Source organism: Seriola lalandi, unplaced genomic scaffold (assembly GCF_002814215.2).
Source record: "Seriola lalandi dorsalis isolate HSWRI2012SDOR001 ecotype SW California unplaced genomic scaffold, Sedor1 jcf7180002054688, whole genome shotgun sequence".
Taxonomy (NCBI): Eukaryota; Metazoa; Chordata; class Actinopteri; order Carangiformes; family Carangidae; genus Seriola; species Seriola lalandi.
The window spans coordinates 1375411-1400221 of NW_019525241.1; the positions used below are offsets into that span (position 1 = coordinate 1375411).

A 24811-nucleotide genomic window follows, 5' to 3' on the forward strand; every position below is an offset into this window, starting at 1 on the left:
GAGTTTTAACACAGTAATGGTACAATCACTGATAGCAATCTTTACTGAGAATAAATGTCACTGTACAAGCAGATATAAATTATGCCTCCATAAAACTTTGAGCATACAGTTAGTGTTCAGTAATTAAATGACTAATATGCCAAAGCTGCACTCAAGGATTTCAATGGAAAAAGGCTTTAACCACCACAATATATTTTAAAAATTTGGGAACACAATTGAACAGGAAGAAAAAGTAGAAATCCATGTCATTGCATCTGCCTGACTATAGTACAACAACAGCCCAGGCTGCAGTAACACTTGGCTAGAGGACATGTAGTAGATGTAGAGAAATCTTTCTTCAATCAGTGTGAAGCCAAATTAATTTTACTTTCCAAAAGTAAATCAGAACATGTCATACAGGTCAGCAGTTTAAATAACATCTCTTTGTAAATAAACTTGGATTTGCTGCACTTAACATGGACATGGAATTCAATGCTGTCCAGCAAACTAAAACCCAGCAGCTGCTTCTCAGTGATGTGTCCTGGACTGATTGCTGAGGTTAGGAACAGACCTCTGATCTTTGTGCTTTAATGGGAGAAATTGCTGCCTCCTGCTGGATCTTCATGGCATGTTTTTTTGCTAGTGCCCATCAAGTACTAATCCAAGTTCTCTGGGACATGCAGATTATTCAGAATTTCCCTCTTGGAAATCATTAGCTGCAGCTAACTGATGCAGCGACCAGCCTGCTTTCAGAAATGCTTTTCACAGAGCCTCATTATTGATTACTCTTACGCCATGATAACATTTTAATGTTGACACTATTACAAATGGATTCATAAAATTAGCAGTAATTGACATGTTCACAGGTGTTAATTAACTGACACTTGGATGCATTTCCAAAACATATAAAAATGCAAATACTGCAGTTTAACTGTTGCCCATCCATCCCTGCAGTCCTACGGCTCTCTAAAACCTTCAGTTGGGTGTAGTGTGTGTCCAGACGTTACTGCAGCCCTCGCTCTTTAGTTCCAGGCTTGAAAGGCATTGGGAGGGCTTGGCCAAGGCTTCAGGTGGGTATGGGAAAGGAGGGCAGGAGTGCAAGCACTGGTCCAAAGGAAAGTGGGACATGGGGAGGGGGTCAGTCACAAGGCTTCATACAGAAGGGTCAAGGGTCAGGAGTATATACAGAGTGGGTGGGTGAGCCTTTACTGCCGACTCTTCAGGGAATCCACCAACCTTGAAGGACAGAGATCAAATATAATTCAGTCTCGGCCATCACACGGAACAGATAACATGCTGTGCAATGTGTGTATGAACTAACAGTGAAGAGAATGTGGAATTAACTTGTTATGAAATCAATCATACTGTGCCATTCCTACCTCAGACCCATTACAAATGAATTTACTCTTACTTCTTGATAAAGCACATACGTATGGTGAAGCCTACCATTCCATTGCCTCGTCCAGGCCTGTGCCCTTTGTGGCTGAGGTCTTGAAGATCTGCCATTTTCTGTCTTTGAGGGCGGGAAGGCCTAAAGAGTTCGCCACCTCAGTGGGTGTCATTGCCTGATCCATGTCCTGTTTGTTTGCAAATACCACCAGGATCGCTTTCTTCAGCTCCTCCTCCTGTATAAGATGTACAGTCACAAAATTACATCATGAGAATAGAAGTTTTGATTTAATTTTCAAAAAGCCAGCTAGTAGTCAGAGACTTGCCAAGTGGCAGCTCCAAATATCAGTGTCATGAAAGTAAAATAAACACCACTGTAATAATTTGTATCTTATAAGCAATGAAATAGCTGAAATTTAAGCACTCTTAAATACTTGTTAAAATTCAAATACCACTGAATTGACAACTTTTAAACATTTTACTCTAAAAACTTTGAATTCATGTGGCTTGAATTTTCCTTTTTAAATTCCTAGATCAACAGTGCAATTTCAAAAATGCAGTATAAATTTGAATTTTTTTTTAATTAAGCAACCAGATTTTTTTTGGCTTGACAAGTTTTAATTCAAAATTGAATCTGGAAAAAAAACAAAAAAAAACACACCACACATCAAAAAAAGTTAAACTCTTGAAATGATGTACTGTCATTTTTAAAAGATGAATTAAAACTACATATATCCAGACAAATTGTTTTTGATGTGAAATATTTAAATGCTACAAAGTGGCAGATATTCAGTTGTGGTTGTATGCCTCATATATCCATATAACAGAGCCTTAATAAACAACTTATATGATCTGACGACCACAGTACCTTGTCAAGTACCAGTGTTCAAAGAGATAATGTGACCTCATGGTGGCAGCAGAGGAAATGACTAGATTTGATGTAATGGAAATCTATCCAATAGTTAAGAAATTTCAGTCTAAACCAAAGTTTTGGATATCACTATCATGATGGTTCTAGCTTGTAATGAAATATCCTCACGAGTGTTCTTAGGTTGTAGTAGAGAACTGGTCATCTTACCTCCAACATGGCCACCAGCTCAGACTTGGAGATGCCCATCCTGTCGCGGTCATTGCTGTCAACGACGTAGATGACTGCATCTGTGTTTGAGTAATAACAACGCCAGTAGGGCCTGTGAATTAGACAGAGGAGGAAAGGTAAAAGATAAGGTTAATCAGTGAGCAGTTGATTGGCGGTTAGACAGTGCAAAGACATAACCATGAAGATAATGTTACTACATTTAAAGAGTGAGGTAAAAATAGTTTAAATTAACATAAAATTGGGAAAAGTCTCCTAGGTGCTGACAGAGCATCAAGCTGTTTAGAGCTGTTCTTGCTCCACATGCTTTCATTTCCACTCATTGACACCTGGGACCTTCACAGCACAGCTATACTCTGCCACACCTACCTGATACTTGTCTGTCCTCCCAGATCCCACACCTGGAACTTCAGGTTCTTGTATGTGACTGTCTCAACATTGAAGCCGATTGCTGTGTGGAGAGAAACCCAATTGCAGTGAGGGCAGAGTACATGAGCCTGATTCTCACCACTGCTGTATCTGGATGTACGGTGTGATGCTTCTGCTGAGCGCTGCAATTATGATAAACACTGCAACACATGCAGACACAGCTTTTTTTCCTTAATTTGATTTCTATTCTCAGGCCATGAAATCTGCAGAAGACAGCAGGAGAGGAATAATGCTGAATTTTAGTCTCTGAAGCCTGTCCCTCTGAAACTAATTGCGGGCTAGTCACATTAGTCATGAGAAATACACAATATTGTTTTCCTTTTTTTTTTTTTTTAAATGATGAGTGAGGGTTCATTAAACAACTTAAAATCTATAGTTCCACCTTTTTTTAATATATAAATCAGTGGTAGGCCACAAAGATCTGAAAATGAGCAACACTGACAACAAACAGCAGTGGCACTCCATGTCTACATGTGAAGTTTGTGATGCCATGGCCACACCCCTCCAGATGGTAAATGTGAACATACTGATCAACTACATATTCAGGGAGAAAAAGAAAAGGAGAATATTGCTAAAAAGTATGAAGAAACAGAAATTATGCAGGATGTTTTCAGAGATGACTAAAGGCACGCAATTAAACAAGCAATGATTGTGAAACCTGCCTCGACAACCAGAATATGTTTTCAGGTCCATGTGACTGTTATCATGCTAAAAAATACCCTGCTTTACAAGAGGCTATCACATGAAAATAATATGTCAGTACATTCTTTATTAGCTGTAATTAAATTTGTTAAATTAGAGTCAGTTAACTTGTTTCTTCCCACCAGCTTTGCTTCTCTTCAGTCAAAACACTTGTGTGTCAAAGAGGAATGCCGACTGGACTGGTTGCACGTGTTTGTCGAGCCTGTCACAGCATTTGCCTGCAGGTTTAATGGTCAACGCCATATGTAATCTAATTACTGTATAAACATAGGTTGTTCTCACACCACTGTTTTAAAAAAAAAAGTGCATCTGTTAAACTTTAAAAGCTTTAAAAGACCTAGAGATGGTGTGTGATGAGGAATAAACACTACACAAGTATAGAAATAAAGAAACAGAGAAAAGCAGTACATACTCGGGATTGTGGTGACCACCTCTCCAACCTGTAACCGGTACAGAATGGTAGTTTTTCCTGCACCGTCCAAACCAAGGATCAAAATCCTCATCTCCCTGGTGCCAAAAAGGCCAGAGAAGAGACTAGAGAAGAAACCACCTGGAGAAAGACACGCAGGAGAAATTTTTAGTGCTGAGAAATTAAGATTTTGATTAGTGGATGGATCATTTATCAACTAAAGCAGCAAGCATTTCCTTGTTCCATCTTAATTATGAACTGAATAGTCTAGATGTATCAGATGTAACTCATCACTTTGGGCATTACATATCATTTTGACTTTTTATAAACAGAAAGAATGATGACAAAAAAAACCTAAATATAAAGGTTACTCAAAGGCTAATGGCTAATCATTCAGTCAGTATCAGGTGGTTGAGCAAGTTAGCCGTGGTTAGCTTAGCTACAATAACCATGGCATGATGGAATTAACTGAAAACCGCAAGTTGTGGTGCTTTTTTTTAAGTTACGCCCTTGATACCATTATATAGATATACATATAGATAAAGAGCAACCAAGCTGAATTGCTTGAAAAATACATTAAGTAACTGTCCACACCAAAACACCATGGATGAAAAAAATACGGTATTCACTGTAAATAGCTAACGTTAGCTAGCGAACTGGCAACTGTCGCTCTGCGCGTTGAGTGAGGCAGACAGAGATATGTGTGTATCTATCAGGATAAGTATTCATACGCACGTAGGTTACAGGCACAAAAGGAAAAAATACATATTTTGTCGACCAACATTTAAAATTCTCACCCATTTCAACAACACTATGCTCCTTATATCAGCAATAAATACAGCCGCAGGTTGGACTGAGACCTTCTTCCGTGTAGTTGACGTGTCGCTGAACGATGTCACCAACTCTAGCTTGGATTTTGTTTCGCAACTTTCGACACATTCAAAATTGCACGTTTAACTGTGGAATAGACTAATTGTGACTATTGGCACACACTCAAAATATTTTCAACAATAGATTCAACAAATTAATCGTCTTTGAGATCTTATACACATGATTCGTAAATGCACTGCTTTAGAAAAACGTAAATCTTTAATCGAAAGTGCGGCTGGCGAAGAAAAGATTAATCCCGACGCTGTGGTGCAGGGTACATTCAAGAAGCCGAAATTAACTCTTGTTATCAAATGTTCCACAGCTATTCTTAGTGAAGGGAATGTGATCGTAGGTGGTGATTTGTTTTGAATGCAACTCACATTAGACGAAGGAGTTGCCTTCTCTCAACAGCATCAAATTTATGATCGCCTCAGACTAGAACGATTTTAAAAGCTAGATGTGAAAGCTGCTCTGCAAAACGTTGATTTGATGCCAAATGCAACCGTTCTGAACTGTTTAGAAATAACTTCACAATGCGGTAATTGTTCTGATGTGTGATTATCCACGGATGGACCTGGTGCACGTCGGCTGATACATCATTTACAATCCGCGGTGAGACTGACGAGGCTGGACCGCAGACAGGATGGTGGAGCGGTCGGACCGTGCCCCTCTGCTGGATTGGGAGGAGGTTCCGTCAGCGGAGAAGCCCGGCGGTGCAGCACCGGCGGCAGCTCACGCTAAGGACCGTCTGTCGAGCCCCTCTAACACCCGTGCCTCATCAGGATGCTCCGCGCCGGGCTTTGGGTGGAGCAGCGGTCCGGGGGGTCCCACTCCCAGCAGGTCTGTCTCCAGCTCAGACGGCTGCAGCACCCCGCCCATGACCTCCAGCAACCCGGCGGGCACGGATGAAGGGCTGCGTCCCGACAAGGAGGAGCATCTGTCGGATTCAGGACCGAGGGAGGTGCCGCTGGAAGACAGGATGGTGAAATGGGAGGAAAAGGACCAGATTGTGTCGGTTTTTGTGGTTACATTCAACACCAGATCAGGTGGGGTATAAAATATGCAACATGAAATTAGCATTGCTATATTAAATAAAATACAAAATGTTTACAGAGAAAGGGAAATTATTATGTTTATAGGCAGGAAAGGGGGGAAACAGATGAAGCCTGCCTCGTCTAATACAACGGATTCAGATCATTCTGTCTGACGCCCAGAATGATCAGCGCATGTTTGTATCAAGTCTGCAGACCCTTCTCCTACAGGTGTGGCTTTTTCTGACCTGTTCATAAGTTTGGAGATATGATTAAAAGCCATGTCATCTCCTGTAGCCTTCCTACATAACAGATATTTCCAAATGTCAGGATGAGTTTTATGATGGAAATCAATCAGCTGGTGGTTCCTGCAGAAAAGGCCCATACATTTTTAATGAGGGGCATTTTGAAGACAGGATAAGCCCCTGTGAAATAGTAGCCAATTTAAGAATCAGAGGATTTGATGTTTCAAAATGTTAAAAGAAAAAAACCTGTCTTGAATGCTACACGGGAGAAGCCTGACAGGGTGGAGCTGGGTTTTTTTTTTCTTCAGTTTTTGCAGAATGTCAGATTGAAAGGAGACCAGGAGAATAAGGTGATGAACTGCTGATAATGATGCTTTTTTTTTTTTTTTAAATATTTGTTCAGTGAAAGGGTCACTGATAATATTATATTCCACCACTAACACAATGTCACGCAGTCTGATAGGGGCTTTGCAGGAAAGCAAAGAAATAAGACTCCAGGTGGATCAGATGAATCAATTCCTGATCTGTACGGTTAGTACTGTTACCATGGCCTCTAGTGCAAATGCATGTTGTATATCAATAATCTACCAATTTATAACACATAGTAAACCCCATTTCTGATAATTTGGTGGGTGTGTTTTTTATAATTAGAAAGTAGAGCTAACAGAGAAGAGAAGAAAATGAGTGGAAAAAAGGAGGGGGGAACATATGCAACAAAGGTATACAACCAGATTTGAACTGACCACGTGGTCAGCACCCCAAAGCCCTGTAGTTCCACTTTTGAAGCTACAAAATGAGTCTTAAAAAGAGAGTCTATAGGCCAACTGCACTGGAACAGGTAGAGGATTCATTAAGGTAGAATTAGGGCTAACTTTAGTATTGCACCTGTAATAATGCTTTATAAGGCTGACAGAAAGTTCACACAGAATATTGATTTTAGGATCATTTGTTAGAGGCTTTAGTCAAGCATGAAGAGCAAAATGATACATCACAGATCAAAGCAAACCATCCTGATTTTCTAAAAATATTACACCGCAACCCATTTTTACCTAGCAGTGACTGTTTAATAATGCTCTGTCTGTACAGCAAATACCTTTAGCACTGTGTGGTACTTTAAGCTTGATACTTTAAGTCAATAACAGCTGTCAGATGGGTGACAGAGCACCTTTGGTGTTCAGGTGCAGGTGGCCTATGTCTCAGTGGGTGATACAGACCTGCAGCCTTAAGTTGGTGGGCGATATATTTATGTTTCTGCAGAAATTCTCCCAACTGATACAGGTAGCTAATGATTAGGTTGAAAACCGCACTGGCTGAGTCACCTACTCTCTTTCCTTGCTCCTATCAGACCATATTTGCTCAGCTGCTGCTCGAGCGTCACTGCTCAACCGACACAAAATGAAGTCCAAAGAATCCAGCCGGGCTGCGTCACTGTTGTATCATGAATATGAAAGGAAATGGTGATAATATATTTACCGTCTGTTCCTGTATCAGTGTTTGTCTGCCTGCATGTTTGTTTTCTTATTGTTTGTTTTTTTGTGTGGGTGTGATAGGAAACATGCTGGAGTGGTGTCTGCCCAAAGACATGGACCTGGAGGGTGTGGAGTTCAAAGCTATCGCCAGCGGCTCCCACCGAGTCACCACAGATTTCATGTAAGTGTGTGTGTGTGTGTGTGTATGCAAACAACTAAATGGAGGAGGCTGACTGTGAGTATTAGGATGCAGCCCCATGTCTCCCTCCTGGCAGGACAGAATAACACATAGTGTTGCCTGGAAAAAAAAAAAAAAAAAAAAAGGCACAGCCATCTGGCAGTATCTTTGCTTTTCTTGACTCATGGCTTCGTCTGTCTCCCTCTCTCTTGCATCCACAGCTACTTCCGGAAGGGCAGCTACTTTGGCTTGGCCTGCTTTGCCAACATGGCGGTGGAGAGCACGGTGGAGAGGGGGGCGAGGATGAAGTCAGTAGGGATCCTGTCTCCTTCCTACACACTGCTCTACCGCTACATGAGCTTCCTGGAGCACCAGGTCAGGTAAGAGGATCTATCTATCTATCTATCTATCTATCTATCTATCTATCTATCTATCTATCTATCTATCTATCTATCTATCCATCTATCCATCTATATATATATCTGTTACTAAGTGAAACTTCGAACAGCATTTCATTCACTTGCTCATTTCTGATTATTGAATGCATTTCTACTTTATATGACTGCACTTGAATGCACCATTCTGACTTTTCAGACAAATATGTGGAGATGTTCAGACCATGAAAATAAGATACACAGCCTCTATGAGCTGCTAGTGTGGCTTTCTCACTGCTACTAGTCCAGTTCCTCTTCTTTCTTTTCCATCATCTCAAAAAGACAACTTTCACACTTCAGTTTTCTCTCTCTCTGACAACCTTTATCTCCTCCAGCAACACAACACTTCCATTCTCTTTTGACCCCATTAATACTTTTTGCTGGTATAAACAGCCCTGTGTACTTCAGTGTTACATCTGAAGTCTTGTCACACCCCTGTCACACTTCCTCTTCAGTGGCCCTTTGAAAAACCCTCTCTCTATTCAGTCCCTCTTTTCTTTCTGCTTTCCCTGACCCTCTTCTCTTTCCCCTCCACAGTTCCCACTCTCTGTCCTCTCCTGGCCTCCAGTCATGCAGCGGTCATGCTCCTTACTCATCCTTCCCCATGTAGCTCGCTCCAGATTCCCCATCTGCTGACTGCTATTGCAGTCGTCTGTTTCCTATACAAAGGGCTCTCTGTTGGTCATGAGGTGATTAGGATATTAAGGAATTTATGGATACTTTTCCCTTTTTTCTCTCTTTCTCTCATTCCCTCTCTCTCTGATTTTGAGCCTGTTATTTATCTTCTCCTGGCATTTGCAGCTAATGGAACTCATGTGTTTTACAGAGAAATGCTATTTGTGCGAGCAAGGGTAGGGATGATAAGTGGAGATGTGTCTTGGGGTCTAATAATAGGAGGGTAAAGTTAGTATGTGTACAAGAGAATCCTTGGTACAGTTTGGTCATGTTTATATTGCTGCCTGAATAATCCAGTTTCCACCTGTTAGTGGACTACTGTGAAACGGATAGTGGTAATCTATGGATTTGAAGGGTTGAACTATGTTACACAGGATGCTCTGTCGGGGTATTTTACAGAAATTACCAAGACCCCATGTATGAAATGAGATTATGATCTGACATACCATATTGCTGATTTTTCCTTCCCTTTCTGTATTGTATATTTTTTAGTGTGTGGATATAGATGTCAGAATGTAGGGTTTTTAAATATTTTGAAGAAGTGGTTTAGAGAAATATTTTCACAATTTTCTCACATTTTATTGGCTAAACAAATAATTAAAAATGATCTCAAAGATTAATCACCAGTTGCAGCCCTGATCAGATCATATCTTAGTTTTAGAAAGGCTTTCATTGCAAGGTACCAAGAAATAATATATTTACCAAAGCCTTAACATAAATATCTGTAGCCAAAGTCTGGGTGTAGCAGTGTTGGCAGCTGTTTTTCCTCTGTGCTTTTGTAGCATAGTTTTTCCCATACTGACATCCAGACCACTGCGTATGGTTGAAAGTTCAATTCAGTCCAGTCCATTGTTGCCGATTGATGGTTCCCAAGCCATAGACATATTCATTTCTATAAGAAAGGGCTGCAGCTGATCATTTGTTTCAGAAGTGGAGTTAACTCATCATTTGGAACATTTATTCAAGGGAGAAATCAAGGTATGCATATACATCAAGAGGCAGTGGTTGCCTTGTGCACAGTAGTATTCAGCTGCTGGACAGATTGGCATTATCAAAGTATTCATTTGTGACTGATTTATATTTATTTTAGTTTAATGCAAGCAATAATATATTTTACCAACGTATTGTCCTCAATAACGCTCATTGTATCCCATTCTTTAATTTTTACTTATAGGACAATGACTTTGGATATTATTTCATCCCCTCCCTCAGGCTCCAGCTCCAGTCTCCAGGCCACTACTCTCCTCTGGAGGCGTTCTATGAGGACAAGAGAGCGCTCCTGCCCCCCAGTGGAGATGGTGTTGTTACTGCAGGTCCAGCCAATGCCTGGGGAGCTGCAATCAATCACAGCATGCACCCTGAGATGAAGGTAGGAGGGAATTTTCCACCTAGATTTCAACTATGCCAACTGGTGTCTCTGACTGAAATGTGTCTTACACTTTATTACTCAATAACCTTGTGTGCCTCTGTGTGTGAATACCTGTGGACCAGATCACCCACCCAGCAGGATGTATGTCCCAATTCATCCGCTTCTTTGGAGAGCAGATCATGGTGCTGTGGAAGCTGGCTCTCCTCCGCAGACGCATCCTCATCTTCTCCCCTCCTCCTGTGGGTGTGGTCTGCTACAGGGGTGAGAAACGTGGATGTGTTCACAAGGGTTTGAACCGAAAGAAGTTGAAAGAAAATATTTGACATTGTGGGAATTACGTGTATTCGCTTTCTTGCCTAGACTGAAACAATTAGATTGATACCACTCTCATGCCTATCTGTTCAGTATGAAGGTGGAGCCAGAAGACAGCTAGCTTAGCTTAGCATAAAGACTGGAGACAAGTGGAAATAGCTAGTCTGGCTCTGTCCAAAGGTTAAAAAACATCTGCCCACCAGAACCTTTCAAGTTCACTAATTAACATGTTTTCTCTCATTTGTATAATTTGTACAAAAACTGAAGAGTGAAAGTGGTAATTTGTTGGTGTTGAGCTTTAGCCATTATGCTAGGCTAAGCTAACAGTCTGAAGACTCAATCACAGTGAAAGTGGTATTTATCTGAGTATTCTTTTAATTTAAAAATCATCATTAAAAAAATATTTCTCTTTTATTTATTTATTTATTCAGAAAACTGTCTTTTACTAATTTATTGCATGAGTCTGGCGATTGCATGTCAGCATACATGCAGTTCCTTTCCAGCTGTCTCAGTGTTGGAAAGCCCACACGTCATGCACACATTCACATCCTGTGTTCCTCTCTTTCTCTCCCACACTCATGCATAATTTTTCTAATTTCGCCCTCCACCCCCTCTCAGTCTACTGCTGCTGTTGCCTGGCAAACATCTCCATCCCTGGGGTCAGCGTGGCCGTGCCTGAGTTCCGCCCCTTCTTCTATGTTAATGTGGCTGATATCAGTGCTCTGGAGAACGAGCTCTCCTATGTAGCATGTAAGTGGATCCTAGAAACATGCTTAACATTTGTGAAGAAAAAGACCAACTGAAATAGGAGTCAGGCTTTAATACACACCTCTCACAGGTATGACTAGTATCTCCTGAATCTCAATTGTTTTCCCGTGTGTTTGTATGTTTAGGTACTACTGAGAAGATCTTTGAGGAGAAGAAGGATCTGTACGATGTGTATGTAGACAATCAGAATGTAAAAACCTGCAGAGACGGCCTGAAGCCTCTGCTCCGACTCAGTACCGCAGACCGGGAGAAATATCGCAAACTCACAGAGCAGAGGTAGGTACCACAACAGGACTACTGCTGAAAGTTCACATTACTTACCAAGATAAGAAAGTAAGGAAAAAGATAAGGATGATGATGTTCTATATTTATCAAATTGTCAACAAATCCCAAAAAATATATTTCCTGTGATAGAGCTCGATTGTTGTCCAAAAACTATTACTAAAAACTTGAAACACATCAATACTGTTGCCTGGGTGACTGGGTGTTTTTTTTCAATTCGACTTATAGCCTACTGTCCACCTGCTTGAAATGTGCATTAATCCGCAGATGAAAATAGTGCCCAACAAATACACTATTTCCTCCTGCTTGAGTAACAAGATTATTATTATTGAGTAATTAGCTAAATGTTAGCATGCTAACACACAAAACTAACATGTAACACATTGTATCTGTGAGCATTTTTGTCATGCTAACGGTAGCATTTAGCTCACAGAACAGCCTCACAGAACAGAACTAGTATACATTACATATCTTGGTGTAAAGCTCAAGGACAGACAGTGCTCTCAGTCCTGTGGGTTCTCCAGAAATTCAGTGTGTGTGTCTGTGTGTGTGTGTGTGCGTGTGTGTGTGTGTAGGCAGATGTTGCTGTACTCCCAGGAGGAGAATGGAGACTGTGTGTCCAGTGAAGAGGATCTCTTTATTCTGTAAGTGCACTATGATTCATTTAACCAGGCAGTGGAGTGGTAACTACTGGTTAACCACCTGACATGAGTTGTTCTTTTTATGACAGTTGTCACAGGGATAACTTGGAAACTTAAAATCCAAGAGGTAGACGATTGAGTCTGGCAAAATCCCCAGATCTCTCTTCCTCCAACGGTCATTATGTCTCACAGTGCAGATTTGTACAGATTTCTTGTGATTTATTCATGTTATCACTGCTACTGTTCAGCCTAGAGAAATGTATTGAAGTGATTACAGGAATTTGAACAACAGAAGAAGTGAATCAAACAGTAACAGACTCACCTGTTTTCCCACTGTTAACTTTCCCAGGTTTTTCCTGGAGCAAAACAACCGAATTTTCCAGACCCTGAGTGAGGTGGCGGGAAGCCCTGATCCCACTTTGACACAGGAGAGTGTGAGAGCCATGGGTCTGGACCCCCATGGAGACAGGCTCTTCCTGCTCCACCTGTTGGAGATCTATGGCTATGACACCCTGCTGGTGTCAGAGCAGCTTTGCTGCAGCTGAGAGACAACTGATGGCAAGCTTTTCTGCTTTCCATCACTGCTGGTTGTAAAAGGGAGTTGATTTGCCTTGAGCCAACTCTGTGTGCTGCACTACTGGCTTCTTGGAGTCTTAAAGACAGTTTGAGCCTCTAGAAATTCCTCCAGTATAACTTTTTTTGTTGTACATCTCCCTGTCCCTTGTTCACCGTGGTTCTGCTCCCTCAACCTGATGGCAAGAGAAACGATAACAGTTATATCTCATGAGTAATGTGGTCAATTCTGCTTGATACAGCCTCATGGAGATAAACTCACCATGGAGTTGGATTTCTCACTCCCCAGCAGGAATAATTCTTCATGAGGAATGTACAGTACTGGGACATTAAGTTGAATTAATGGAATTGAATGACAGAGGAGAGGACTTCCTCTGGGTTAAAGGTAGTGGTTTGGAGATTTTCAGTGAACAAAACATGTACTGATGATTAATGTATGAAAGTGAAAGAGAGGTAGCCTTTCTGTAAATAATGCTACGTTTTTTCTTTGTGTACAATGTGTCAGCGTATGTGTGATTTTGGGTCTGACTGTTTGCCAGTGTTACTATCCTTGTATCAAGTGCTGGATTTAAACATCCCATTTTAAGCCTCTTTATCTAAATCAGGGCCTCCATTCTTGAAATGTGTCATCACCACCAGATCAAACCGCCTTTGTCTTCAAGAGCCATGTCTGTAACCACTGCTGATTAAGTGGAAAATGACCAGTTGATGGATTTGGCCTATCCAGTATTTCCATTTAATGTTTTTTGCCTATGCTGAAACCAAATCAGATTTCTAATGATGTCCAACGGGCAAAGGCGCATAGAAATGGCTTTAATGCACATTGTAATATGGGCCTGCATTTCAGAATAAGCTGTTACACAAATAGTCAGAACACTGTTTAGGGGTTTCAAGCTTTTCTTAACGGTCCGGTTGTGTTTTCAGCTCAGCAAGAGAAAGACAGACAGGGATTTAACTAGCAACTTCAGCTGATTCTCAGAAGGAATGGGTTTAAACACAATTCGATACCTTTTAAGTCGTCCATATTTTTGACGCACTCTCAGCAGCATATAAGTTATTTTTAGCTCCTTTAGCAACAAAACTGGAAGGGTATCTTATTCTTGTCGCAAGTGACATAAAAGAAACGAGATCACAAGTTTCAAGAAATGTAAAGCGGCTATAATCAATATTATTTTTATATTAACAATGTATCAAATGACAATGTGAGAACACTTTGATGATGTGGAATGGGTTACCTGTAGGTGAACCTACAGAGAATTATCACATGATTTGGCAGCCATTAATGCCAAAGCTTTAAAATCCCACTGTTCACCACCTGCTCAGCACCAAACACCAGACACGCTTAGTGACTAGCTGGTGAACATAATGTGTATTTACTAGCTTAAAAGCCAGCTCTTAGATTTTAATGTTATGTTCACAGCCTGTTTCCTGTTACCCACAAGTGACCAAAAAAAATTGCATTCTTTATTGCAGTTTAAAAGGTGCATTATTAATTGTTTTTGGCCACTAGGGGCTTTAAAGAGCTTTAAAATGACAGCTACTACTTTTACAGTGTTAATGTTGTGAACTCCTCAGTAAACAATTGCATTGTTACGCATCCAGTATTCACAGAAAAGCATTAGCATTCATGTCGTGTCATGTCTTACGTTTGCTTTTTAAACTCTACTTTGGTCTTCACCAACTCTTGAGAAAAATATTTGAGTTATTAGCTGCTAGCTGTTCAACATTTTTCATCATGTCTGTTGTTTAGTGCTGGGTAAGCAACACACAATCTGTAAACAGTTCATTGTAACTTCTTGCTAAAAACAACTAAATGCTGGGGACATGGTTTGAGAGCAGTCACACTGAACCATACAGTAAATGTCCAATAAAATCTTAGAGGCTAAAGCTCAATAGAACAACAGAGATTAGACCCTTTCACATTACATGTTGTCATTTGAGATTCTGTTATTATAAAACATATTTATTAATGCAGCTTTAAGTGTCTCCCCTTTGTGGGACATTTTCAGTCTGAGCCTGCATTCATGCATAGATCAGGTATAGTTCATGTGAAACACCGAGATCAGTGTCTGCGGGAAATTTCTTTAAACTAACATCATTTCATCACCGACACTTGAAAATACGTGTGCTGTAAAGTAACATCTCTTTAAGTCAATTGTGGTGGTATTTGCTTCTGAAGTTTTCTTCCCTCTGACAGAAACATGCCACACAGTGCGATAATCTGGTGCTTTGGTCTTGATATATGCTGAGTACATGACACAAACAAGAGAGTTTGTGTTAGGATACACCCCAAGTCATTATGTTTCACAGGGGTCATTCTTATCCATTTCATTTTTTATTTATTCTTTTTTTATTTAGTGTGTTTATGTTGTTTAGCTGTAAATGTTTGAGTGTAAATATTCTATTGCTGTATCTATCTGTGAAGAAATGGGATCAGTTGAATGTGTTTTATAAGACAATAATGATCCCATTGAGCCTGTGTATCACTGAAATCATGCAATCACGCTCAACTGTCCACTGTAAGAAAACAACTTTAAGCACATTTTCATGACACCTTAGTCAAACCTGTACAGAGAAAACATCCTTGTAGTTGAAGGTATAGTCTGACTCATGTTAAAACACTTTCACTTTATTTATTTTACTGTAAAACATTTCAGAAATAAAGTGCATAGCCACTTGTAAAGAAAACAGTTGTCAGTTCTGAATTTCACCTCTAGATTTCATTTAAAATATGGAGTTCAAACCATTGTCTCTTTAAAATCAATGAACTTGTTTGGTCTGTTGTTGTAGGTTTGTGCGCCTAAACTTTCAGGAGTGGGTTTCCTTGTTGCCATTAATGAGAAATTCCTCACCACTAGAGACACTTCCATCACTGACGTTATCATTAATGCCACATCCAGAGCCATTGGTGGTGATGTCAGAGCCAATCAGCGTGCACACTGGCATCCTGCCTGTCGCAGCAATATTCAGAACAGTCAGCCAGCGCCGTTTCAGGTCCAGGCTGTCGCAGGAGAAAGTGTGGGTGGTTTTGGACTGACCTAAACAGAAACAAGGCTGGCCCTGCAGCTCCTGAGGGGAATCCTCCACACTGCAGCCCATCAGAGGTATACTAGACAGATGCTTCACGTCCTGGAGATGGAGGGGGTGAGTGAAAAGGAGAAGGAGCGGAAGCAAAAATTGAAGCTGTGCAAGGCAACATTCGATATGGAAAAACGTAATTTGTATTTTTCATCCGTGTTGTTTTTTGTTTGTTTACAAAGCCCCACAATAGGCTTCAACAGAAAAGTGTGCTCTTAAGCAGCGGCGTCACTTTTCCCATATGATACTACTGGTGACAAGCACACCAGTCAGTCAGTGATACATTGAGGTTAATAAATGAAAGGAGAAACATACTAAATGCAGAGCATGTGGTGTCAGTGAATAGTTTGATGAATGATGAATGAATGGGAATTTTGTTTGACATGTTTGCCTGCACTCTCCACATAAACTGACACCTGATCCAGATTTAAAAGCACAAGTTTTTTTTTGCTGGTGGCTCATCAAAATCACAAGGAGTTCACAGAGTGTTCTAGTTGTCTGGACAGTTTTGTAAAAATGATATTTTTATTTGTTTTCAAATCAGAAAAGCCTGTGGCAACATGTGTGCCTCTCTTCTGTAAACTTTGACCTTTTACTTCAGAATCTGTTTGTGCAGTTGATTGCGCAGCAGCTTCTCACAATTTAAGCTTTAGTTTCCCTTTTTCCCCACATGAGTGAGTCATCTGTGTATGACAACATCACATGGAAACCTTCCAGAGACACACTTCCACCCAAATAATAGTGAAATACAAACAGAGACAAATATGTTGGATCACTACTTAAAGCTTGAAAAATGCAATGGTTTGTTTACAAAATGCATTCAACAATAATGTACCAGACATGTTCTCATCACAGAGCATCCCTACCTGTGGAACAGCATACAGGGAGAGGACTGGAGGCTCAGTCCTTGTGATAACAGACCACACTCGTTGCCAGGTTTTGGGGTTGTCACCATACTGCAGGAATCCACTCATTACAACGTCACTCGACACTGGAGATGCCTCAGACTGGGAGACAACACACAAGAAAAGAGAATGTCAAAGACTTACATTCTTGTTATGATGCATTTAATGATCCTTAAAAGAGACTTCCCAGATGCCCAACAGTCCACATTAATAAGTTACAGTTATAATTATTGATTTGAAACCTTGTCATAAACTTTAACCCTTAAAGACTCACCTCTAGTATTCTTCTCTTCCTGCCCTCCACCCTGTCCCCTCTCTGACCAGTCAGGATGTTGTAACAGGTTTTACACACTTTGTTTAACTTGTTACTGTCATACTCTAGAGCCACCTTGTTGTCCGAACACTTCCAACACACCACCTGGGGAGTAGAAAAACCACCACTGCTGAATCGTGCACTTTGGTAAAAATAATGTCAGGTGTTTGCATTACAAAGGCGTTGGTCACTTACACAGCCACAGGCTCGGCAGTGATGTCTTCTTCTTGTTAGTGCGTTGAAAGGCTCCTGGCATTTCATACACACGGTCACCTCGTTGTCTCTGATCCAGCGAGGGGCTCGTCGGCCAAGTTCCTCCATCTGTGAAACATACGCACGTCACAGCTGGGATGGAAGTACGCACAAATGTCTTTGGATCATACTTTTTCTAAATAAATATTATAGAACTTACTGGTTCTTCTACATTGAGCTCCTTAGAAGCCAATTTGAGGGTTTTATTTTTCTTCTGAAACACATCAATAGCGTCTTGAATCACCTGGATATAGGACAGATGAGACTTTCTTTAGAAAAAAAAACAACTTAATCTTTTCCTCCTTCTTTATATATATATATATATATATATATATATGTGCAGCATCAAACACTAAATAAAACGACACTGGTACCTTTATCCACTCATCTCGGTCTTGTTCAGAGCTTAAAAAGAAGATAACAACAAAACAATTACATTTAAAGTGGAATTCAGGTTAATGCATTGAATGTACACTATGCTGAAGTTTAGTAAAAAGATAGTTGTGTTCACAGGCGACAGTAATTTTAAATGAAACACAACTTCATACACTTTACAACTAGAATGTACTCAGATTGTGTACTGCTGCCAAGGCTGCACAAGCCTCTGAATGTGTTATTTAATAATAGAAAATGAACTGCATCACATTATACATAGAAACAATCAATCATGGAAAACATGTGCCTGATTTCCTCATTTAAGTAAGTGCAGTAATTCAATAGAAAATAACAAAAATGTCTCATAAGTCCTTTTAAAAACTTCCAGGATGTGAACATGGATCAGCACCCAAAGCTTGGTTCTTGGTCCGAGGCATTATACACCCCACATGTAACGCACACATGCAAACACACCTGGCCTGCAGCTCAAGAGTCCTCTCCTTTCCAGAGACCTGAAAGGTGTATGGGTGGTCTTCATTGGTGATCTGCTGCACGTGCATGCCATCCACTCCAATTCTGCACCGAACAGTAAAACGCTGCCCAACTAGGCTAAACTTCGGGGTGCAGCACAGCAGAAAGTTGTTGAACTGTGGAGAAAATAATTACAATAATTCACAAGGTTAACTTTACAAACTGTTTTCCATATTAGGTCTGCATTTCAGGGTGCTCTTAGGCTGAGTGAAAAAGTGCGGTTTAACATAAGTCTGTGACTGAGGTAAAAGAAAGATTATGGATCATTGTCTTAACAAAAATGCTTCTGAATATAAATCAGTGCTCTAACCAGGAACAGGTGTCTCTCCATGGCAGACGTGTTCCTGGCAGCAAGCTTGAGCAGGCGACCTTCCCTGAGAAGCTCATTGGTCGGATTGACCACTTCCTCCTCTCCAACCATCTCATAGATCTCCAGCAGCCGCTTCAGGCTCTCCTACAGGCAAAGACACATGGTGAAAAAAACAGAATCACAGTTGTATGACAATTATTATTCCCACAACTGACAATTCAAAATATCAAAAAAAGACAGATGCCAGAACAGTTAGAAACTGTTATTAGGATCACTTCATTTGTTGTGTAAAGTGATGAAATCTTACTTAGGATTACGGTAAATGACGTGGTATGTTATATTAACGTACAGCTTTGTGAATGGCACTGTTTGAGTGGGTCGCTGCCATGGAAATAGTCTGCAGGGACTCTGGGGGAGGAGACAAAGGAAGAGTGTCATACTGCTCGATACAGACTTAACTGAGCCTTCAGAGACAGACAGGCACTTTATGAGACACACTGATGAAGAGATGGTACAGTTTACTCACTGTGAGCAAGCTCATACTCTGCGTGATCCTCAGGCAGCTTCTTTAGATAATCCCTCAGCAGCATTTCGTAACGTGGAACCCTCTGAACCGGCTCCAACATGTGGTGTTGCAGGGTCAGGCTGCCGCACACCTCCTGACTCTGAAACAGGATAATACACCCATTACGTCCCGCTCAGCCCTCTGCACTTTTCACTCTTAGCTGTGTAGGAAAAGATACTGATGAATAACCTGCTGAATATGTCCCACCTGTATGTCCTGGATGATGTTTCTGAAGGCAGAGGAGCGCTCAGTCCAGGTCCTCACCAGCTCCACAGCCTGATCGAAGTTCCTCACATAGTCGGCATACATCCTCAGGAAGGGTGCGTGTTGCAGCAGAACATTACCCAGGCCTGGCCTCTCACACCTGGATTTGGTGGAAGTGGAAAAGGTAAGGGTCTGCTCTAACAGACAATGTTACATGAATGTCACCTGGGTTCGTGACACAAACAACCCACCAGTGGCTAATGCAGGTTTCCAGGTCAGGTAGCAGGAACTGGCTGTGGAAGGAGTAGATAGAGGAAATGTTGGAGAAAATATTTCTTATCACCTCGGGAGGAAATGATCCTCGACCTGCCTCTTCTGTCAGTCGTAAGCAGAACACCTGTGGTGGGAGTCAGAGCCAGGGCATGCTCATTAGTTTTACAGTTGTTGATCTTCTACACCAACATTTGTTCCGCCGCTCAAGAACAATAACTATCTGGCACTGCAGGAACAAATTGAGCTGCAGAAAGAAAGTTTAGCATCACAAGCATTGTGTTTCACCACACTGACCTGGTCTAGCAGGTGAAGGCGAGCTACGTAGGCCCTCTCTGTCTGCAGGAGTTCATTGGCTATCTTATACAATTTCTGCTCCGTGTTCTCTTCATCTTTTGGGTCAGTTCCTCCTCTCTCCTTACTCTTGTCCTCCTCATTTTGTTCTCCTACAGACTCCTCGTGAATCCTGCCATCTTCTGTAGTGGCCTCATTCCATTGGCAGGAAAATTTGGAGCCATGTCCTATGGCTATTTTGCTTTCATTGCTCTCATTTATTCCGTTCCCATTTACTACTGGCCATTCTTTCCCCTGCACGATGCCATTTTGTCCTGGAGAATGCTCTCTGCCATCGCTTAATAGATGGGCTTCATTTGTGGGATGATTGAGTCTATGGTTAGTTGGTGCTTTGATGGTGATGACAGGCCCAGTGCAGTTAGGTGATTGCAGTGGTTTCAGTGGAGAACGTTCAGCTTTTTCAGTGGGAATCCTGCAGAAATAAAGTGTATAAATGATTGAAAGTTGAAGTTATATTCATAGTAATTGGATTCTACATGCTACACGAAGGTATTTAGGTAGTTGAAGTACAGAAACAGACCAAATTAAGAGTCCCACCTGCTCTCATCCATGTAAACGATCAAGTCAGGCACACTCAAAGATTTCCCTGTCCTCATCTCTTGTCCTTCCATCCTGCTGCTTGGGATTCTGTGCAGTCCCAGCCAGGATTTAGAGTTCTTGGCGGGGCTGTAGCTCCCTTTTCTCCACAGAACAGGGCTGGGGGTCCGCAGGTTTCCTGTGAGAGGGCTAAGGTTTCTTGGGGACAACTTTGCAGGGCTGTGCCCACCCTCCCTAAACGGGCTACAGTTCTGAATGCCTCTTTTGCCTGGACTTGGAGATCCTAAAACTGGACTGCTTGCAAGATGTGGAATCCCCTGAACAAGTCTGGTAGGGCTGATATGTGCTCCAGGTACTCCATTCAAAAAAAAGCTCCCCCCTCCTCTATCAAGACTAGGGGGGCTTAGGCAATTCTGTGCAGGGTTTACACAGGGAACAGAAAATCCACAACTTCTGTTAGGACTCCGGTCTTCCTCTGTGCCACTAACTCGGGGCGGTAATTTCCCTGTAGTGGGACTGTAGGCTTGATCTTGTCCCGGCCTCACAGGGCTCTGGAGGTAAGCTGGTTTAGGAGGCACTACAAAGAGAAACAGTGTGGTTGGTTTGTGATTTCAGTCCAATGCATGTAGTTTTGACCACAGCACACAGTGTTGAGTGAAGACAAGATTTGATAAGAATAAGAAGGAATTATTTACACTACTCAACAGAGTGAGCATGGGCAGTTCAGGTGATGTTTATAGGCTACTGGATTCCAGCCTACCTTGTGGTTTGAATGGAGATCTTTTGGCTGGGCTTGTTCCGTGCTCTTCCTTGGAATTTGTTTCTGATCCACAGACCCTGTCACAAGCATGGCCACAGCTGTACGAGCCACACACTCCACTGCTCACTAGTAAAAGAAATGTGCCATTACCGTTTAAACCACATAAACATATTTTTCATGCACTTCTTTCACTGTTTACTGAGGCTTTATCACAGTTATACTGATTGAAATACTAAACTTACAAATTTAAAATTCACACCACAGGTGAAAAGTTTTAGAAAACCACAATTTTTCCATTTTTTATTGAACTTAAAGCAGTTCAAATGATAAGCTGGTAAAAAAGAAAAGAAAAGAAAAGAAAAAGAGGGTTAAAGTCACAAAAAATTGAAAAATAATGTACATTTCATAGAAAACTGTTTTTTTCAAGGATTAAGAAATTGGTTAACTTTCCTGCAATAATGGAAGTAAATGAAGCCTTGAAAGTTAATGCAAACAATTCCTACTGGTGCCACAACTTTTGTGGATGAAACCCTCTGTCTGTACAAAGGCAGTGATGGAACAAACTGTTCCTACACCCTCAGATGCATTATTAGGACAATATTGTACTGCAGGAAGTATACTGCTAACAGAATGGTGAGAAAAAGGCAGGTAACAAAGTAAGGCAGACTGGTTTGTCAGAGGTTCATCCTAAGATAATGACCCAACACTTCGGAGGAACAGAACTAAACAGTGGCTTCACATGATGGAAGAGCAACACGGTCTCCAGACTTAAACCCCATCGAGCTGGTTTGGACAGAAGGTGATGCAAAGCAACCTGCAAGTGCCTCACATTTATGGGAAGTTCCACAACAATGTTAGGATAAACTCTCTGAACAATGTTTCATTTCCACTGTAGAAAGAACACAGTGGTGTTCAATATTTCTCAAATGTAAACCATTTTGAGGCCATGATTTAGATCCTTTTGAGCCTTTAACTGACAACAAAAATGTTACATGCACAAACATTCCTGTTCATATTTCTCTTGGTAATCGTTTTCCATCACAACATTATCATCATCAATATCAAAAATTTTACCTAATTTTGCATAAGAAAAAAGTCACAATGAAACAAAATATTTAACCTCTCTACGTCCTCTTCATACATACGCACAAGTTCACACAACAAACACTGATTTAGACTTATTGAATGTTTTGGGTGAGGATTCATTTTTTGTTAATGAGGATGCTCTTAAAACAGTAAACACCAATACACATGCTACACACACCACATTTATTCATTCCTGTTTAATTACTCTTAGAAATCTGTACACTGACATCCTTACTTCACAAACACTCACAAGTTATGCAACCGCTTGTTTCCTTACCTGCAGTTTATTTCCAAACTTTGTTATTCGTTGCTTATATAAGAAACTAAAGCTTTCCAGTTCGCTCCTGGCTTTGCTGAAGTGTGACAGATTTGTTGGTCATGTGCAGAAGGCTAAAGCATACTTTCTCAACGGCACAATACTTCTGCTTTCTCACTTCTGTTTTTTCTTCAGAGAGTCTAACCTTTGCCAGTCTTACAAGTTATGTTAACACCTAAGAAACAACATTCAGGACATGTCCAGATTTACTCTGTACTATTACTCTCACAGTGTAGTTTCAAGAGGTCACTGACATATAGGTGCAGCACCAAACGTTTAAAGACAGTCACAAAGAGAACGATATATGCTATACGTCTATAACTATATGTGACAGCTTTTTCAATTATTATTAAGCTTTTATCTTTTGCTATTTTTCCAAATATAACTGAGTCAGGTTGAAGAGATTTTGAAAAATAAAAATAATATATAAATGAATTTAAATATGCTAAACCAACGCTTATTTGTTTTCTTTCTCATCTAATTAGAAGTTAACGTTGCCAGCCAAGAAACAGTCCAGCATATAGCCCCTGTAAAGATTGTTTTTACACAGGTTAAACAAATAAAATATAACATGTTGAATGGACATCCATGTGAGTGACACTGATGTTCTCACCTGACTCTTGGCAAGAAAGTGAATAAGACAATTTCCCCAATTGTCAAACTACTATTTTACAGTATATTTTTTACTGCTTCCAGAAGGAACTATGTACAGATCAACTGCTTTCCGGAAGTTTTGAAATGTATTCATCTCCTTGTTTAACACTCCTACTGCAACAATGTCAGTGTTTGTTTCTGGCAGTGCGTTTGTTGCAACAAGCCTCACACCAAGCCAAAGAATAATTTGCACCAGAAAGGTCGGAGCAATGAACAGTGCTGTTGAATCCGGCATCTAACAGTACCATTGGAGCAAGCATACTTCTCAAATATAGACAGATAGTTCTGCCTCAGTGGGGGAACAGAAAGGCTTTGTGTGTGTGTGTGTGTGTGTGTGTGTGTGTGTGTGTGTGTGTGTATTGGGGTGGGGGTGGGGGGATTGACAAATGCTGGTCTCAAGACACACAGGCAAAGTCCAGGCTGAATCAGGGGAAAGAGATTTCACTGCAGTAATCCAACAAGCCAAGAGGCTAACAGGTGCCAACTGTGCTGAACAAAATTCAAATGTAAGGGCCACGCACGCATGCGCACACACTCTCTCTCTCACACACACACACACACACACACACACACCAAGTGCAGTTCATATAAAGGTATTCCATTCACAAGCTAATAAGGGAACTCAGCTAAAATAGCATTTACTGATGTAAGCCATGCACAACAAGGAGTGTAATACCCGCTACCCTGGTCACTCTCTTACAGAACAGTTTGAGTTTTCCATTATTCTCATTGAATGTCCCTCATATGTAGTCTTTCATCACTGATATAAATGGGATGAAAATAACCATAAATATATACCAACACTTTTCTAAGCATGTTAAACAAAAACTGAACATTATAACCTTCATGAAAGTGGGATTTATAAACCTACACTACATTGAAAGCAAAATATATGCAACAATATAGGCCTGATAAACTATTTCATTGTTGTATAAATACCTACTTTGATTAGATTTAATGCCTGCTTCATTGGTTAGTAGCTCAACATACACCAACCCAATGAGTTGCAGACTAGGTAAGGAGATATAACATTATGGTAAAAACAGGGTTTACCTCAATGTCAGAAAGATGGGCGACTTATTTTGTGTTTTCAGTTTTTAAAAAAATCATCTGTTCAATGAAAGGTAGCTCACCTGTTTGTGAGGCAAGGCAGTCCACCGCAGCACCTTTGACCTTCCGTCTGACTGCCACTCGTCTGAACTCCTCCGTCTCCCGGCTGCAGTTCAGAGTCAGACTATTCCTCTTCTTCCGGTCAAACATTTTTACAACGTTACTGCAGCTGGAACTTCATCCGATGTTACCACAAAGGACAGAAACTGCGAGAGAGAAACCGACAAGCCAGAGACCACCAAGACTCTGGTATCCACCTCTTCACGTGCTCAATCACTACCACTAATCTCTCTACAGCTGTTTGATAAGCACCGCCTCTGATTTAAACCTACACACGCCC

General features: G+C 40.9%; 3 protein-coding genes across 3 annotated transcripts; 1 reads left to right on the forward strand and 2 right to left on the reverse strand.

The window, feature by feature from the left end:
- Window positions 1–20: 20 nt before the first annotated feature.
- arl1 (ADP-ribosylation factor-like 1) lies at window positions 21–4935 on the reverse strand. The gene is made up of 6 exons (XM_023422964.2): window positions 4802–4935; window positions 4008–4145; window positions 2834–2915; window positions 2447–2558; window positions 1426–1604; window positions 21–1215 (listed from the first exon to the last, which is right to left on the reverse strand). Exons 1-6 carry the CDS (start codon window positions 4803–4805, stop codon window positions 1185–1187), a joined length of 546 nt encoding a protein of 181 aa, XP_023278732.1. The 5' UTR covers window positions 4806–4935; the 3' UTR covers window positions 21–1184.
- Window positions 4936–5221: 286 nt separating this feature from the next.
- On the forward strand, window positions 5222–15539 carry LOC111667301 (DENN domain-containing protein 11-like). The gene is made up of 9 exons (XM_023422962.2): window positions 5222–5920; window positions 7701–7800; window positions 8019–8177; window positions 10119–10275; window positions 10398–10536; window positions 11206–11337; window positions 11481–11631; window positions 12213–12281; window positions 12628–15539. The coding sequence occupies exons 1-9, from the start codon at window positions 5518–5520 to the stop codon at window positions 12821–12823; spliced, it is 1506 nt and encodes a 501-aa protein (XP_023278730.1). The 5' UTR covers window positions 5222–5517; the 3' UTR covers window positions 12824–15539.
- Window positions 15460–24742, reverse strand: LOC111667298 (FYVE, RhoGEF and PH domain-containing protein 4-like). The gene is made up of 16 exons (XM_023422958.2): window positions 24495–24742; window positions 21306–21431; window positions 20546–21122; window positions 19952–20420; window positions 19636–19781; window positions 19388–19544; window positions 19142–19280; window positions 18965–19023; window positions 18616–18759; window positions 18249–18421; window positions 17774–17804; window positions 17560–17643; window positions 17343–17468; window positions 17109–17252; window positions 16796–16936; window positions 15460–15980 (listed from the first exon to the last, which is right to left on the reverse strand). Exons 1-16 carry the CDS (start codon window positions 24619–24621, stop codon window positions 15660–15662), a joined length of 2964 nt encoding a protein of 987 aa, XP_023278726.1. The 5' UTR covers window positions 24622–24742; the 3' UTR covers window positions 15460–15659.
- Between the last annotated feature and the right edge of the window lie 69 nt (window positions 24743–24811).